The following is a 16,171-nucleotide window of genomic DNA, read 5'->3' as shown; positions in this document are numbered from 1 at the left end:
ATATGTAAAATGCTGATAGAAATATTAATCTACTCCATAACTGTATGTTTGTAAAGTGATATATTTCTGCAAACTAGGATCAGGATGTTTATCTGCAACTGATTCACTATTGCAACCTTTCACTAGTACATAATACATTCTTTTTACAATATGCATACTAGTATATACTGAGGTTCCTATTGTTAGCACACACATAAGGGATAACCTATCCTACAGTCCTTATTTTTAAGGGGGTTTACAGGCCTGCTCACAGAGTTAAAGTACATGCATAAGTGTTCTCAGGATTGGAACCCAAGATAATCCTATTGGATCAACAAGGGGAATCTGTTCTGTTTCATTTCAGCCAGTGAGATTGATGAAAACACATGTACCACAAACAGCACTTTTTCTTAGGGTATGTCTACACTATGAGAGTAGTTCGATTTTACTTAAATCGAATATGTGGAATCGATATTACAAAGTCGAACGTGTGTATCCACACTAAGGACAGTAATTCGACTTTGTGAGTCCACACTAACGGGGCAAGTGTCGACATTGGAAGCGGTGCACTGTGGGCAGCTATCCCACAGTTCCCGCAGTCCCCGCTGCCCATTGGAATTCTGGGTCAAGCCCCCAATGCCTGCTGGGGAAAAAAATGTGTCGAGGGTGGTTTTAGGTAACTGTAGTCATCCAACCGTCACTCCCGCCCTCCCTCCCTGAAAGCGCCGGCGGGCAATCAGTTCGCGCACTTTTCTGGTCAGTGACAGCGCAGACGCCACAGCACTGCGAGCATGGATCCCGCTGCGACCATCGCTGCAGTTATAGCCGTTGTCAACACCTCGCACCTTATCGTACACCTTTTCCAGAGGCAGATGCTGAGAAATCGGGCAAGGAGGCTACGGCAGCGCGGTGAGGACATTAAGTCTGAGAGGGGCACAGACCTCTCGCAAAGCACGGGACACCGCGCCGTGAACATCATGGTGGCAATGGGTCATGTTGATGCTGTGGAACGGCGATTCTGGGCCCGGGAAACAAGCACGGACTGGTGGGACCGCATAGTGCTGCAGGTCTGGGATGAATCACAGTGGCTGCGAAACTTTCGGATGCGGAAGGGAACTTTCCTGGAACTTTGTGAGTTGCTGTCCCCTGCCCTGAAGTGGAAGGACACCCGGATGCGAGCAGCCTGACTGTCCAGAAGTGAGTGGCCATAGCCCTCTGGAACCTTGCAATGCCAGACAGCTACCGGTCAGTCGCGAACCACTTTGGCGTGGGCAAATCTACCGTGGGGGTTGCTGTGATGCAAGTAGCCAACGCAATCGTTGAGCTACTGTTGTCAAAGGTAGTGACCCTTGGAAACGTGCAGGTCATCATAGATGGCTTCGCCGCGATGGGATTCCCAAACTGCGGTGGGGCTATAGATGGAACTCACATCCCTATCCTGGGACCGGACCACCAGGCCAACCAGTACATTAACCGAAAGGGCTACTTTTCAATGGTGCTGCAAGCACTGGTGGACCATAGGGGACGTTTTACCAACATCAATGTCGGATGGCCGGGCAAGGTTCATGACCCTCGTGTTTTCAGGAACTCTGGTCTGTTTAGATGGCTGCAGGAAGGTATTTATTTCCCGGACCACAAAATAACTGTTGGGGATGTGGTGATGCCTATAGCGATCCTCGGGGACCCAGCCTACCCGCTAATGCCCTGGCTCATGAAGCCCTATACAGGCGCCCTGGACTCTGAAAAAGAACTCTTCAACTACCGTCTGAGCAAGTGCAGAATGGTGGTGGAGTGTGCTTTTGGACGTCTCAAGGGGAGATGGAGAAGCTTACTGACTCGCTCTGATCTCAGCGAAACCAATATCCCCATTGTTATTGCAGCTTGCTGTGTGCTCCACAATCTGTGTGAGAGCAAGGGGGAGACCTTTATGGCGGGGTGGGAGGTTGAGGCAAATAGCCTGGCTGCTGATTACACCCAGCCAGACAGCCGTGCGATTAGAAGAGCCCAGCGGGATGCGCTGTGCATCCGGGAGGCTTTGAAAGCTAGGTTCCTCAGTGAGCAGGGTAACCAGTGACTTTTAAGTTTGTTTAAAGACAAGCTGAACCTGCCCCTGTTTCTTTACCCAGTTAATGTTGACTATCCTCTCCAGCTACATACCCTGTTCACCCCGTCCCCCCCCCCTTCCAACCCACATTTAAAAATAAAATAAATGGAACTTTGTTAATGAACCCCGTTTTCTTTATTACGGGTTTTGCGGTAAACTGTTGAAACTGGGACGCAGACTGTGGTGGCGAGCGGGCGTAGTGATGGAAAGAACGCTTCTAAACGCGAGGAATGACAGGCTCCTGCTCCTAGAGGGGTCCGCAGTGGTGGACTGGTTGTTTCAACGGAGCCTGCCACCCCTCCTTTTCGGGACTCTGTGTGTGGGGGCTATGTGACTTTGTGGCGGGGGAGGACGGTTACAGATCCCCTGCTGCGTGGCTCTGTGATCCAGGATAAGGACCGCTGCATAAGATCTCTAACCGCCCTCCCCCGCCACAAAGTCACATAGCCCCCCCAACACACACACACAGAACATGAAAACCACCTCCCAGACTGACCAGGGTGCCTAGTGACTGCAATGTGTGTGTGACCTGCTGCTGAACCTGCCCCCGTGTCTGTACCCTGGTAAAGGTGACTGTCCTCTCCAATTACCAACCCCCTTCCACCCTTCAAACACACTCTCCTGTAAAAGAACATGATGGAAACAGTAATTAACAGAAACGTATTTTTTATTAGCAACTACACAGTTAGGGGATGAAACTGGGACGGGGGCTTGGGTGAGGTGGGAAGGAAAGGACTTATCAAATTTTGGGGAATGAGAGCCTTCTGGTACTCAAGCAGTCTGCAGGGGTGGAGTGACAGTTTTCACGGCCCCTGCCGCCCCTCCTTCTTGGGACTTTGGGTGAGGGGGGTATGGGACTTTGTGGCGGGGGAGGGTGGTTAGAGAGAGACTGCAGCGGGGCTCTGTCCTCCTGCCTCCGGTCCTGCAGAACAACCACAAGGCGCTGGAGCGTGTCCGTTTGCTCCCTCATTAGTCCAAGCAGCGTTTGAGTCGCCTGCTGGTCTTCCTGCCGCCACCTCTCCTCCCGTTCAATGTTTGATCGATGGTATTGCGACATGTTCTCCCTCCACTGGGTCTGCTGGGCTGCCTCGCTCGGGAGCAGCCCATAAGTTCTGAGAACATGTCGTCCCGTGTCCTTTTCTTTCTCTGTCTAATCTGTGCCAGCCTCTGGGAGGGGGATGCCAGGGTAGGTCGGGAGACAGTCGCAGCTGTGGGATGGGAAAAAGGGAGTGAATTCCTCAAAAAGATAATTTTTGGTGAACAATGAACATAGTCTTTCTCTGTGAACAAGACCATGCACAGCACCTATCACATGCGCACTCAGGACAAGGTCGAATTTTCAGCCTTCGCATTCAGTGCCTGGGGTCTTGCAGTGGAGATCAGACAAGCGGGGCAGGACAGCGGAATTCGGGTAGCAGGCTGACATGGTAAGCCGTAGACTTTTGGCTGCTTAAAACTTAAATTATAGCAGTGCCCTCCTTTCACGTTCAAAGCAATGCTCCTAGCGTTGGCCAGTTCCTGCTGCTGGCAATCCGGCAAGCATGAACTCTGCCCCTGTCCCACCCCCTCGCAGCTGTCCCCGGGAAAGATCCCTATATGCTGCCCCTCTCCCGCCTCCACCGCGTGGCTGTAAACCGCCGGTTACAGTTCTGTAAAGGAACAGGCAAGCAGTCCCAATAGTAACATTCCCCTAATTCTAAGCAGGTCACCATGAGCGACATCACTCTGCTGAGGATTTCTGAGACAGAGAAAGAACGGATGCTGTGTGAAAGCCAGCAAAAACCAGGGCCGTATGCCGCCATGCTCTGCAAGGCAATGATACCAGAGTACTTGATGATAGCCTGGCGCGGAAAAGTTTCCTACCACGGAGGACACAATAAGGCCACTCTCCCCAGGAACCTCATGCAAAGGCTTTCCGATTACCTCCAGGAGAGCTTCGTGGAGATGTCCCATGAGGATTTCAGCTCTATCCCCGGACATATAGACCTTATTTTCCAGTAGCTGCACTGGCAAGGACTGAAAAGTAGAGCGCCTAGGGCAAAGTAATCATGATAAACCGGACATTGTTAGATTCCTTTGCAGTAGTTGCACTGCCAAGGACTTAAACGTTAAGCGCCTAGGGCAAACCAATCATGAAAAACCCATTGTTAATGTTCCTGTTCTGTTCAAAATAAATGTTTACATGTTTAAAACACTTACCGACTGATCCTTCCCCTGATTCAGGGTCCAGGTTAACGCCTGGGAACGGTTGGTAGGGGATCTCTGTGAGGGTGATGAAGAGATCCTGGCTGTCGGGGAAATCAGCGTTGTAAGCGCTGTCGACTGCCTCGTCCTCCTCATCTCCTTCCTCATCTTCCCCGTCCGCTAACATCTCCGAGGAAGCAGCCGTCGACAATATCCCATCCTCTGAGTCCACGGTCAGTGGTGGGGTAGTGGTGGCGGCCGCACCTAGAATGGAATGCAGTGCCTCGTAGAAACGGCATGTCTGGGGCTGGGATCCGGAGCATCCATTTGCCTCTTTGGTCTTCTGGTACCCTTGTCTCAGCTCCTTGATTTTCACGCGGCACTGCGTTGCATCCCGGCTGTATCCTCTCTCTGTCATAGCTTTTGAGATCTTCTCATAGATCTTTGCATTCCGTCTTTTCGATCGCAGCTCCGAAAGCACGGACTCATCGCCCCACACAGCGATCAGATCCAAGACTTCCTGATCAGTCCATGCTGGGGCCCTCTTTCTATTCTGAGATTGCATGGTCACCTCTGCTGGAGAGCTCTGCATCGTTGCCAGTGCTGCTGAGCTCGCCACGATGTCCAAACAGGAAATGAGATTCAAACTGGACAGACAGGAAAAGGAATTCAAATTTTCCCGGGGCTTTTCCTGTGTGGCTGGTCAGAGCATCCAAGCTCGGACTGCTGTCCAGAGCGTCAACAGAGTGGTGGACTGTGGGATAGCTCCCGGAGCTATTAGCATCGATTTCCATCCACACCTACCCTAATTCGACATGGCCTTGTCGAATTTAACGCTACTCCCCTCGTTGGGGAGGAGTACAGAAATCGAATTTAGGAGACCTCTATGTCGAACTAAATAGCTTCGTTGTGTGGACGGGTGCAGGGTTAATTCGATTTAACGGTGCTAAATTCGACATAACCTCCTAGTGTAGACCAGGCCTTAGAAGTGCTACTGCTTCAAGTGTCGGTAGCTGTGATCGAACCTAAATTAGGGCTTAATCCTGCAGATACTTAAGCATTCAAATAATTTCACTCATGAGTAGTCCATGTTATGAGTTTTACAAGTTAAATGAGACTCCTCATAAACAGCAAAGGCAGGCATGTACTGAAATTATTCCAAAATTGGGTCCTTATTTTCCATACCACATAAAAGTTTAGAAAAGCATAAAATTCTGCTTAAAATGTTTTTATAAAGCAATGACTATTTTTACTATTATTGTTATTATTTTATTTATTTACCATTTATATTGTAGTAGCAACTAGCAGCCAGCTAGGTTGGGGCTGTATTGTGCTTGGTGCTGTACAAACATAGAAAATGAGAATCCTTGCTCCAAGAAGATGACTCTTCCAAAATATGTGCATATATAATAGTTGAAGTTTAAAACATACAATAAAAATAAATCTTCATTTGTGTTATGGCAAAAATATGCATTAATCTGCACATACATGTTTTTTGCAACAAAAGAGCACCATGCATTCTACAGATCCTCTTTTATATCTACTCTATGTCAGATTTAAAACAAATATTTTTTATAAATCTTCAGCTTTAAAAAGGTTCACATAATCCTAACCAGAAAAGTAACACATTTTATGTTTGGTTTCAGTCTGATTTTCGCAGGAGTTGTCAAGAATATTTTCCTTTAATTTGGGTGCAGTTTGCAAGATATTGGGTATAAAGGTCGCTATGCTAGTTTCATACCTTTAATATGTTTTATTCAATATCTTGTTTTGAGGGGTTCTTAACCGCTATATGTTAAGTCAGCTTGGGGACAGAGGATGTTCTTTCTTTCTTTCTTTCTTTCTTTCTTTCTTTCTTTCTTTCTTTCTTTCTTTCTTTCTTTCTTTCTTTCTAAATTACTGCTATTTGCAAGTCTGCAATTGATAATTTTGTCAAAATAGCACTGCTTTTGGTAATTAGTCTAAATCTGTGGTCAAACTTAATAATTTACCAAATGTTTTATTTTGTGACCTTTAAGGGAGGAAAAAATCATCAAACGTAATATTTTAATTTTCTTTTTAGTTGTATGTGCTTTGCAATGACTTTTGTATTGTATGTTGGGCATGCAGTATAGAGATTTTTCCTACTTTATTACCACATTAGTAAATCATTGTGAATTATTGCCCTGGTGCCCCAGCACAATGGAGCAGCTTTGTACCACTCCATCAGTGGAAAGCCGTCCAATAGGCCAGTAGAGTCCAGTCATTGGAGGAGTCCCAGAATATAGAGTCCTTGGGTAGTACTGAACCAGCATAGTTATTCTCTATAATTCCCAGGCTGAGTAGTGGTAAAGAAAGCTATGGTGCGGGCATAACTAGGCTGCTTTCAGGACCTAGGATTGGTAAAGGTAGTTTAAAGCCTTCCTGTTAACTCCCCAGTTGGAAATTCACAATCTTTATGGAGTTACGGTTGTACATGCCTATGTGTTAGTAACTTTAAAGCCAACTAGTATTGAAAGAATAATGAAAACAACCAAAAAACCCTCCCACCCAAAACAATCTCCCCTCAAGATACCATGCACACACATATATATATATATAAATAAAAACAAAGACTGACCATAACATACTGACTTCTCACAGTTTATTCTTTTTTAAATAAGTTGAAATGCTTGGGAATACCTGCTGATTTTTGTTAGACTGGATACAGTGAAACACTGACATTGTAAAGTACAAAGCACAATACTGTAACTTTTAGTCTTATGGATATAAGCTGATGAAACATCTTGTATTTTCTGTCCACTAGAGTGCGGATAATTTGGTTGCAGTAGTGTTTTAAAACAAAACAAAACAAAACAAAACAAAACAAAACAAAAAACCCTAAAATCCTTGTCAGCTGGAGTGAAAACTCAGTATAGTGTTCATTAACACAAAGGTGAAATATGATGGTATATATGGGATGAAGAAAGCTATAACAGCAATATAAGATTTTTCCTTTTACAGTCTGTGTGCCTAGCAAAGAGCATAAAACAGAATCCTATTTCAAGACCAGATACAGTGCAGTATTTGTTCCTCATTGGTACTTAAGGAGCTGTAATCCAGCTGTAATAAGGGAGTACAGGAAATATTAGAGTGCTGTGATTGATTTTGGTTTCCATCCTAATTTTGGAAGCAATATCAGACTGACAGTAACTTGAACAATGAATGAGGAAACAACTGTATTTTTCCAACATTATTAAAACTTGTATAGCTCTTCTCTCAAGGTGTGGCTCAAGTCTCCTTCTTGGTGCTTGCTTCCTGGAGAGGGCTACACCTGTATGCTAAGGGTGTGCTGGACATGGCACTCACAGTGAAACCTCTTGTGATGAGCATCTGGAGTTCTAGAGAGGAGGCTTCAGGAAGAAAAACAGCAACTGAGCAGCAAATCAAGGGAGACTAAAGATGCAAATAGTGGAAAGGGGAGACTGCTGAGAATGAAATGAATTGAACACAGAGATGGCAAGAAACTGAGTTTAACTGGCAGACAAGTTATATGAATGTTGTGATTTTGCATGGGAAAAAAGAGTAAGGCTCCATCTATGTGGAATCCCAGTTCCCTCTGAAGTCAGTGGGGCTCTGCACATGCACAGGTATCTGCCCGCAAAGAGCCCATTGCAGAATGAGGCCATAGACATATCATAACATTAAAACTATGGTTTAAAAAATAGAGAGATCAGTAAAAAAAAAAGTACAATTCTGTTATTGTCAACAATAATGAAGTATTAGAATACTGCAGGTTCCTTACTGTCCAGTTACTTCCCTTCCTCACTAAATAAAGTTCCTTCAAAGAGAATACTAATGAGTGAACATTTGCAAAGACTGATTGGTTCTGTTGTGTCTGATAATAAATATATTCATGTTTTCCTCTTTAGTAATCTCTATGAGCGAATTTCACTTTTTAAAAAATGGATTGATAATAAGAAGTCCTCTTGGTGTGTATTCACAATTGCACGTTAATAAAATGCGAAAACGTACTACTAGAAATCACTGTGCAATTTGTTCTACTCCATATATACCAAAACAGTGGGTTATTTTACATGTAGAATAAATTGATTTTCTAAAACTTTTCTGCTGTCTTTGTTTACATCTGTGGTGAAGAGATGAGAGGAGCAAAGGATGGCATTTATAACAGCTTTTCACCACACTGGTGGTGTACGGTGCCAGAAGAATAGACATCACTGTCAAGATTTTACCATGGAGATTTCAGTCTCAGCATCACGATCTTGCTTCTACCAATGGAAAAGAGCCTCTGCTATATGTACAAAAGGAGGATTAGCTCAAAGAATAAGGATTGGGGATATAAATTTTAAAAAGAGAGACATGTGACAAGGACATAATTGGTTAAGCTTGCTGAAAGCTGTGTGAAATACAGCTGCCTTATGGTGTGTCATCTCCCACATAAAGTGCTGCATCTCCCAATAATCATATATTTTTTCCTTCTATGTATTAATAGTGAGAAATGTATTTTCTTTTTATTATTATAGGCTGATGTGCGCACATTACAGGAAACTCAAAATGAGAAAAAGGTTCTGGGCTGTTTAAATTGAAGTGTAGGCTTTAGAAATAGTTTGATTTGATTGATTTCATATTAAAACAACATACTCAGGGCCAGATTGTGCTCAGCCCTGTGCCAGGTGCTTAAGTGAGGAGAGGAAGCAAGGAGCCTTACACCCCATGGTCCCGTGCACAGCGGATAAGCACTATTACAATCTTTGTTCTAAGGGAGCAGAAAAATGCGCAGAGCTTGTGACTACAGCGGCACTTGTCATTCCAACAGAATGGGTTGAAGGAGTTGCTTTTGATCCTTTCTCCACCACACTAGCAAGCAGACCTGACCCCGTATGGTGGGAGCATCTGCTGCATCCTTTCATACATAGTGTAATAACACCCATAGTATTTCATGAGAGCTGTGCCGCTGGGGAGCCTTTGCAGAGCTTTAGGGGGCACAGAGCTACTGGGGAGGCACGAGTCACTGTGAAAATGGCCTTGCGTTGTTTCAGTTCTATGTCAATCAAGATTGCGCTTCAGCCCCCACAGATGAATTATAGGTGGTTTACAGGCTAAGAACCATACTTGCAGCTGGAGAAACAACAGTGTTTTGAGTAGCTGTGAAGCTAGAACCTGCAGCCTCACTGGTGGAAGGGGCAGATATGGGGAACCCTTAGGCCACCGCCAGCTTTTTTATGAACTGATAGGAGAATTGGAGCTCAGCAGTTTATGCTAGGTCAATGCAGAGTTGCCAGTGTTTGAAAATTGTTTTCATTCTCAGTTCTCCAAGGGTTTCAGCAAAGTTAGCTCCTCCATTGAGATGCTCTTCTTGCGGCCAGAAGCAATGATTGTAGCGCAGCTACAGATAGAAAACAGGAAGGAACTTGCAGCAGCCTTAGAGCTCCATATGATCACTAGAGCTGCAAATTAGTCAGGGGAGTCCAAAAATGTGTCAGGGCACACACATTCTTCACGTGTCTGAAAGGCCAGCCCTGACAGACTCTTATAGGGACTAGTTTTTTTAGGAAAGGAATGCTTACTCTTTGGATAGTATCTTCATATCAAAAAGGACTAGACACTTTGAAAAAAAAACCTAATATGTAAGGATTCCTAAAATCAAGCCAAAATCAGAGATCCATGACCACAGATCCTGCTCATGAGCCATTAGTGAAGTAATGTGAAGTATTCTCCTTTGATCTGTATTCATGACATTGTGTTTACAAATTAGTGACAAACACATGTTTGTCTTGCAGTGGTGAACTGTTCTGATCCAGGCTTTGTGGAAAATGCTATTCGTCATGGGCAGCAGAATTACCCTGAAAGTTTCAAGTATGGAATCAGCGTGGTGTACCATTGTAAGAAGGGATTTTACATCTTGGGCACATCTGCTTTGACCTGTAAGGCTAATGGCTTGTGGGATAGATCACTACCCAAATGTTTGCGTAAGTATTCATTAAATTGAATTGACATGCACCTCTGTCAGAAAGGGCAGAAACATCAGCTAACACCTAACCATGTGTATTTGGGAACTTTTCTTGGACTGAACTGTGTCATTTATTGAGACTCCACTAAAACCAAGATGGCTCACAACCCTTACTTGTAAAATGTAAATGTATTTTAGATCAAATGGAGCTATAATTTTAAATGCTGTCAGTCAATGTAAAAAACAATTTTGCCTTTTGTTGTCCTTTTGATATCCAGAAATACCCAGGGAAATTTTAAATTATTATATTTGTATTACATGTTATTTGGGTTAATAATCTAAAACCATTAATGTTCATCTGAGAGATAGGATTTTTTTTAATGAAGAATCATCCGAGTCTTTATTATCTGCTAGTGCACATGTGGAAGGAGATAAATGGGGCAGCTTTGCACAGGATAATTTGTTTAGGAGGGAGATTCCAATAACACCACTTCATTTATTTATTTTCAGAAAGATTTCTGGTGAGTTTGCTGTTTTTTATGATCATCTTAGTGAGTTTCACATCTCTAGAAATGAACAATTTAACTAGCTTTCATATTCCCTTTGATTGGTCCCCATTCACTTTCTGACATCAGGTTTCTGAATTAGTATGACATTTAGGGAAATATGAACAGCTCACAAAAATATTTTAATTTTCATGCTCATTAAATGGTTTTATTGTTTTTGCTGATGATATATTCCATGGTTTACTTTCTGGTTTATTGTACTAGCATACACCTATATACCAACCAGTTAATCTGATTGAACCAGATTAGCAGTCTTGTCCTGTAAAACCTGTGATTTTTTCTTTCTTTCTTTCTTTCTTTCTTTCTTTCTTTCTTTCTTTCTTTCTTTCTTTCTTTCTTTCTTTCTTTCTTTGTCTGTCTCATTCTACATACCTTCCATAACCAATATCTATGCAGTAAGGCACTCTGGGCTTGATTTTCAGAAGTACAGAGCACTCATATTTCCAGTGGAAATAGATACGACCTGAGGGTGCTCAGTAACTCTGAAAAACAGGTTCATTGAGATGATCAATATTAAAGAAAAGTATAGATACTGTATGTTTAGACACAGTTTAAAAATAAACCACTGGCAAGAATACTTTATACACCCAAGCGCACATTCACATGTTTATCCACAACATAATGAAAATTATATACGGACCTTTGTGGCACCTACCCCACTTCTCTCTGTCTATCATTCCCCCCTCATCCACTAAAATGATGACACTAAGGAAATTCCACGGACCAGGATAAATTTTGTTCTCTGTGCAATGGAGAGCAGAAATTGGCACTTGTTTACTGTCTCTGTTGCACTATAATTCAAATCTAACCATTTTATTTTCCTGAGATACACAAATCCTTTTAACTGTCTATAGGACAAATCTCACATTCCTTTCTCAATTGAATTAGAGTTTTTCAGTGGGAACTATAAGATTTGGCTTGTTGATATTTGAAGTCTTAAGCAGATTTCCAAATACCATGAGAGAGTTTAATTCTTCAAAGGTATCAGACATTGTTCCGCTTTCTTACTCCAAGTATCAAACTTTTTTTTAAAAGTGCTTGGATAGGGTTATAAACACCTAATCCAATATAGAAACTTTTTTGTTAAAAATTCTCAGTTTAGCAGTAAAAATAGAAAGAGACTATTACTTTCAGTGTAAAAGAGTACTTGTGAATTATTATTTTTTTTAATTATATTTCAATTTCCCTTTACATCATGGCCTTCACATGCTGTTTGATGAAAGTAGCCTTTCTTTCCTTTCCCAAGTTCTCCACAAACAGATCAGAGATGTTAAAACTTTGCTCATCATTCAACATTGTTTGATTAAATTAAATATATATGTAAAATTTGAATTTTGTGACTGTTTACATACATTATGTAGAATTCTTTTCCCTTCACTTTTCTTCCCTGATGGAAGACCTAACCATTAAAAAAACTGTCTGGCTATGAATTTCCTTTAATAATTAAATGAATTTTGTTTCCTGATTAAACAAATCTCAACTCTTGCCTTTTTTTTTAATGAAACACATATACAAACAAAACTTTGCCTGTATGATTTTATTTCCTATCATTCACTGCCCTCTATGAATTTCTCTGATAAAATTTCAGTCTTAATTATTCATATTTTTGTACTTTCTATCTATCCTCTACTTATTTATTAAGATTCTCCCCATCATTGTAGTATCTGATCACCTCCCATGTATTTAAAAATAGAAATAAATGTTAAAAATCTCACTGACTTGTTTTCCTGGCTGTGGCCGATACAGTGTATCTAGTTTATAAGATTTTGTGAGGGTAGGTGGGGGCCTTGTTGGATGTGGCAGAAATCATTGAGGGAAAGATAAGTCAAAGAAATGAGTTTAGAGTGTAGTTCTTGACCTTAACCTTATCAAAGACGAATAAATCATTCACAGCAACAACAGAACTAAACATATGAGACATGAGCAACCCAACTATGTTTATTTTGTGTAGGCCTGACTTCATATTTAGAAGTCTGTCACAGATGTTTGTGTGATCTGAAAATGATCAGCCATGTGACATTAATGTTTTTCTTTCCCCTTTGTAGCCATTTCTTGTGGACATCCTGGAGTTCCTGCCAATGCAGTTCTTTCAGGAGACAAATTCACATATGGATCTATAGTTCACTATTCTTGCACAGCAAGTCAAACTCTCATAGGAAATTCTACTAGTGTGTGCCAAGAAGATAGCCACTGGAGTGGAACCCTCCCTCACTGTTCAGGTAGGTGTATGTACCATCATGTGAATGTGACCTTGTAATTAAAATGATTAAAACTGTACCCAAGTAGCAATTTTTTTTAACTCCAGCCAAATACATATTTTGTTCCAGCTTTATTTTATTTCTTCAGTTGCAGCTCTTTATTCAAACATCCTGATACATTTGCCCTCAGTCACTTTGTCACTATGTAGGTAGCCTTCTTCTTTGTAGTATGTTCAGTACAATACTACATAAAATGATATCACAAAACAGTATTTACACACTAGCACAGTTCTGCTTTGCATTTACACATATGCTCATTTTTATTTATACACAATTTTTTTGAGAACATTAAGGCTATCACACACACAACATACCTGACACAAAACCATAACAGCAAGGATACTAAATGGTAAACCACGTACGATTACATACCCTCTGCTCTTCCAGTGTCTATGCTATGCAATTTTTTCCCAGCCAGAACTGGGTCTTTTATAGCCCTGCTATGCTGTTTGGGCCATTTTACTTGATGTAAAGAGGCCAGACCTGTGGTGAGAAGATGACATTCTGATTACATTGGTAGGAAGTTTCAGTTTCTATACCTTCAGGGCCTTGCAATACTGGACCTCAAAATCATAACATTTTGATGGATTCATAGATTCTAAGGTCAGAAGGGACCATTATGATCATCAAGTCTGATTTAAAAAAAAATCTAGTCTAATTAAAAAATTGTTACTGAGGTAGAATTGTGTTTCCTATCTTAATACTTGAGCCAGGGAAGTTTTTGGTGGGAGAATTCCGTATTTGGAGAAGAAGGAGAAAATGTATCTATAGTGGCTTGATTTAAAAACAAAATAAAAAATACATACACTGTCTATATATCCTGAGTTGTACCAGAAGCTCCCTACATTAATAAGCAGTATATGGGATTTACACTCATCACTTTAATGAAAGCAGGATTGGGCTCATTGTTATAAATTAATAACAGCAGAAATGTAGAACAATAAAACTGAGCAAATATAAAAAGTTATACATGCTGAAGAAATAATTGATCACACAAGATAGAATGTTTTCAATAGCAATATTTGTCTTGTATCACTCATTTTTATCACTTTGTGAGCTTTAATTAAGTCTTATCAGATTCAGATATAGACATAGAAGATACTTTTTTTTCTTTCAATCTTCCAGAAGCAAACTAATTAAAACAGAAACAGTCTAGCTAGTAGTTTAACTCTTACTATACATACAGTTAAATATAACTTGTCTGCCAATAATTCTATTGCATTATGTTTTACAGGAAATAGTCCTGGATATTGTGATGATCCAGGTGTACCACCTCATGGGTCGAGACTCGGAGATGAATTCAAAATAAAAAGTTTACTACGTTTCTCCTGTGAAATGGGTTATCAGCTGAGAGGATCTGCAGAACGAACATGCTTGCTTAATGGTTCTTGGTCTGGTTTACAGCCTGTTTGTGATGGTAAGTAGTAGCAGTTGCCAAAATTTATCACAACATTGAATGCTTTATTGCTAAACTATGATTTTTCCTTTAAAAAAAATCTTACACCAATAATGTACCTTTAAATTACTCTGGAGAAATTTGATAAAAATTAGCTGGCATGCCGTTACACTTTTGTTTGAACACCAAAATCCTACCAAACTGCCAAGCCTGCGGAGAGCTCAATTCACTAACGATTTATACACCAACTCCCTACTGAAAGCTGCCCTACAAATATCAGCCCAAACAGAGGCAGTAAGGTCTTTTCTCTTCTCAGGGTAGACAGCTGTAGAGTATCTGCTGTGAAAATGATTGCAATACTCAAAGGAACCCATCATCCCCCTTCTCCATTGCCCACACCACCCCATCTACCAGGTAGTAGATTTGACAGGAATGTCAAGAGACACATCAGAATTCATCAGGAGCCAATAGCCATCTTTGGGAGCCGCTTTGCCCCATTCTATCAATCTTAGTTTGATATCACCTTGGACAAATGGGTGTAGAACACAGCTATCCCCTTCATTTCCACACCCTCCCCATCCCATTCCTCTTCAGGGGTCTTTTCATGACAGCCTATTACAAAAAAAGTGGGCTCATTTCTCCATTTAGAAGCAACAGAAGAGGCTTCTACTCATTATATTTCCTTAACCTGAAGAAAAAAAGAGTTCTTTGTGCTATTCTAGACTGAAGAGACTGAACAAACACATATGCCAACCTCAGATTCAGGATGGTAATGCTTTCCTCCATCATTCCAGCTCTTCATGTTCATAACTCTTTACTTGCAAGTTTCATGCTTTCATATAGCCATCTACCCAGCCCACAGGAAATACTTGAGATTCATGGTAAAACCAAATAATTACCAATATAAGGTATTTCCATTCGGACTGTCCACCAAGAGTCTTCACAAAATGCCTAGTGGTGTTAGTATCCCTCCTGAAAAGACAGGGCACTCAATGTACCCCTGCTTGGATGTCTGGCTGATCACAGGCAAAATATAGTGTGAGAAAACAGCAAGCCTGGAATGGACTCTCTCTCTATTCACCTCGTAATGAACTATGAAAAATCATCACTCATCCCCTATAGAGTTCCTGGATGCCTTGATCAACTCCATAACAGAAAAAAGCATGCCTGCCTGAGGACAGGTTCCAGTTGCTACATGCACTCATTCTCCAGATGTGTCTTGTACTGTTATGTAAGAGGTCAGTTTGCACGCATGACACGCAAGCTGCTTGCCAGACTTCACCTGCAACTCCTTCAACTCTGCTCTAATCAGTATATTATTCAATTAGACATTTGATAGAGAGGAAGATCTACAGAACTGCCTTGGTGTCTTGAACACAGAAGCCCATGAAAAAGGGTACACTTTTCAATTCCTTCCCTGACATGCACACTAATCACAGACAGGTTGGGGAGCTCATTTGCAACAATCTAAAAATTAAAGGAACTTGATCACTAGATGACATGAAATTACATATGAGTATCATGGACCTTGCAGCCATCAGACTGTTATATGTGGTATTCCTACCTGCTGTAGGAAACAAGGGCCAGATTTGAGTTTGGGCCTGGATAACTTTTATTTGGTCAAATGCTAATTCATGAGGAATGCTAAAGCAGCTTTGATTTGAGGTGAGAGGGCACTGGAGTAGGTCATGCTCCATCCTGGGCTTGGCATACTTACTACCTGTCACAAGGAATGAGTGAATGTGTGAAATGGTA

The 16,171-nt window shown here is 41.6% G+C and overlaps 1 protein-coding gene across 1 annotated transcript in view; it reads left to right on the top strand.

Moving 5' to 3' along the window:
- Positions 1-16,171, top strand: part of CSMD1 (CUB and Sushi multiple domains 1) — a 1,638,713-nt gene that overhangs the window by 1,561,609 nt on the left and 60,933 nt on the right. Inside the window, exons 55-57 of the mRNA XM_065401391.1 lie at positions 10,027-10,215; positions 12,808-12,981; positions 14,255-14,437. Of these exons, the coding sequence (XP_065257463.1) occupies positions 10,027-10,215; positions 12,808-12,981; positions 14,255-14,437 (546 nt within the window). The remainder of the gene's footprint in view (positions 1-10,026; positions 10,216-12,807; positions 12,982-14,254; positions 14,438-16,171) is intronic.

This window comes from Emys orbicularis, chromosome 3, assembly GCF_028017835.1.
Source record: "Emys orbicularis isolate rEmyOrb1 chromosome 3, rEmyOrb1.hap1, whole genome shotgun sequence".
NCBI lineage: Eukaryota > Metazoa > Chordata > Testudines > Emydidae > Emys > Emys orbicularis.
This window is presented reverse-complemented; position numbering and strand designations above follow the sequence as displayed.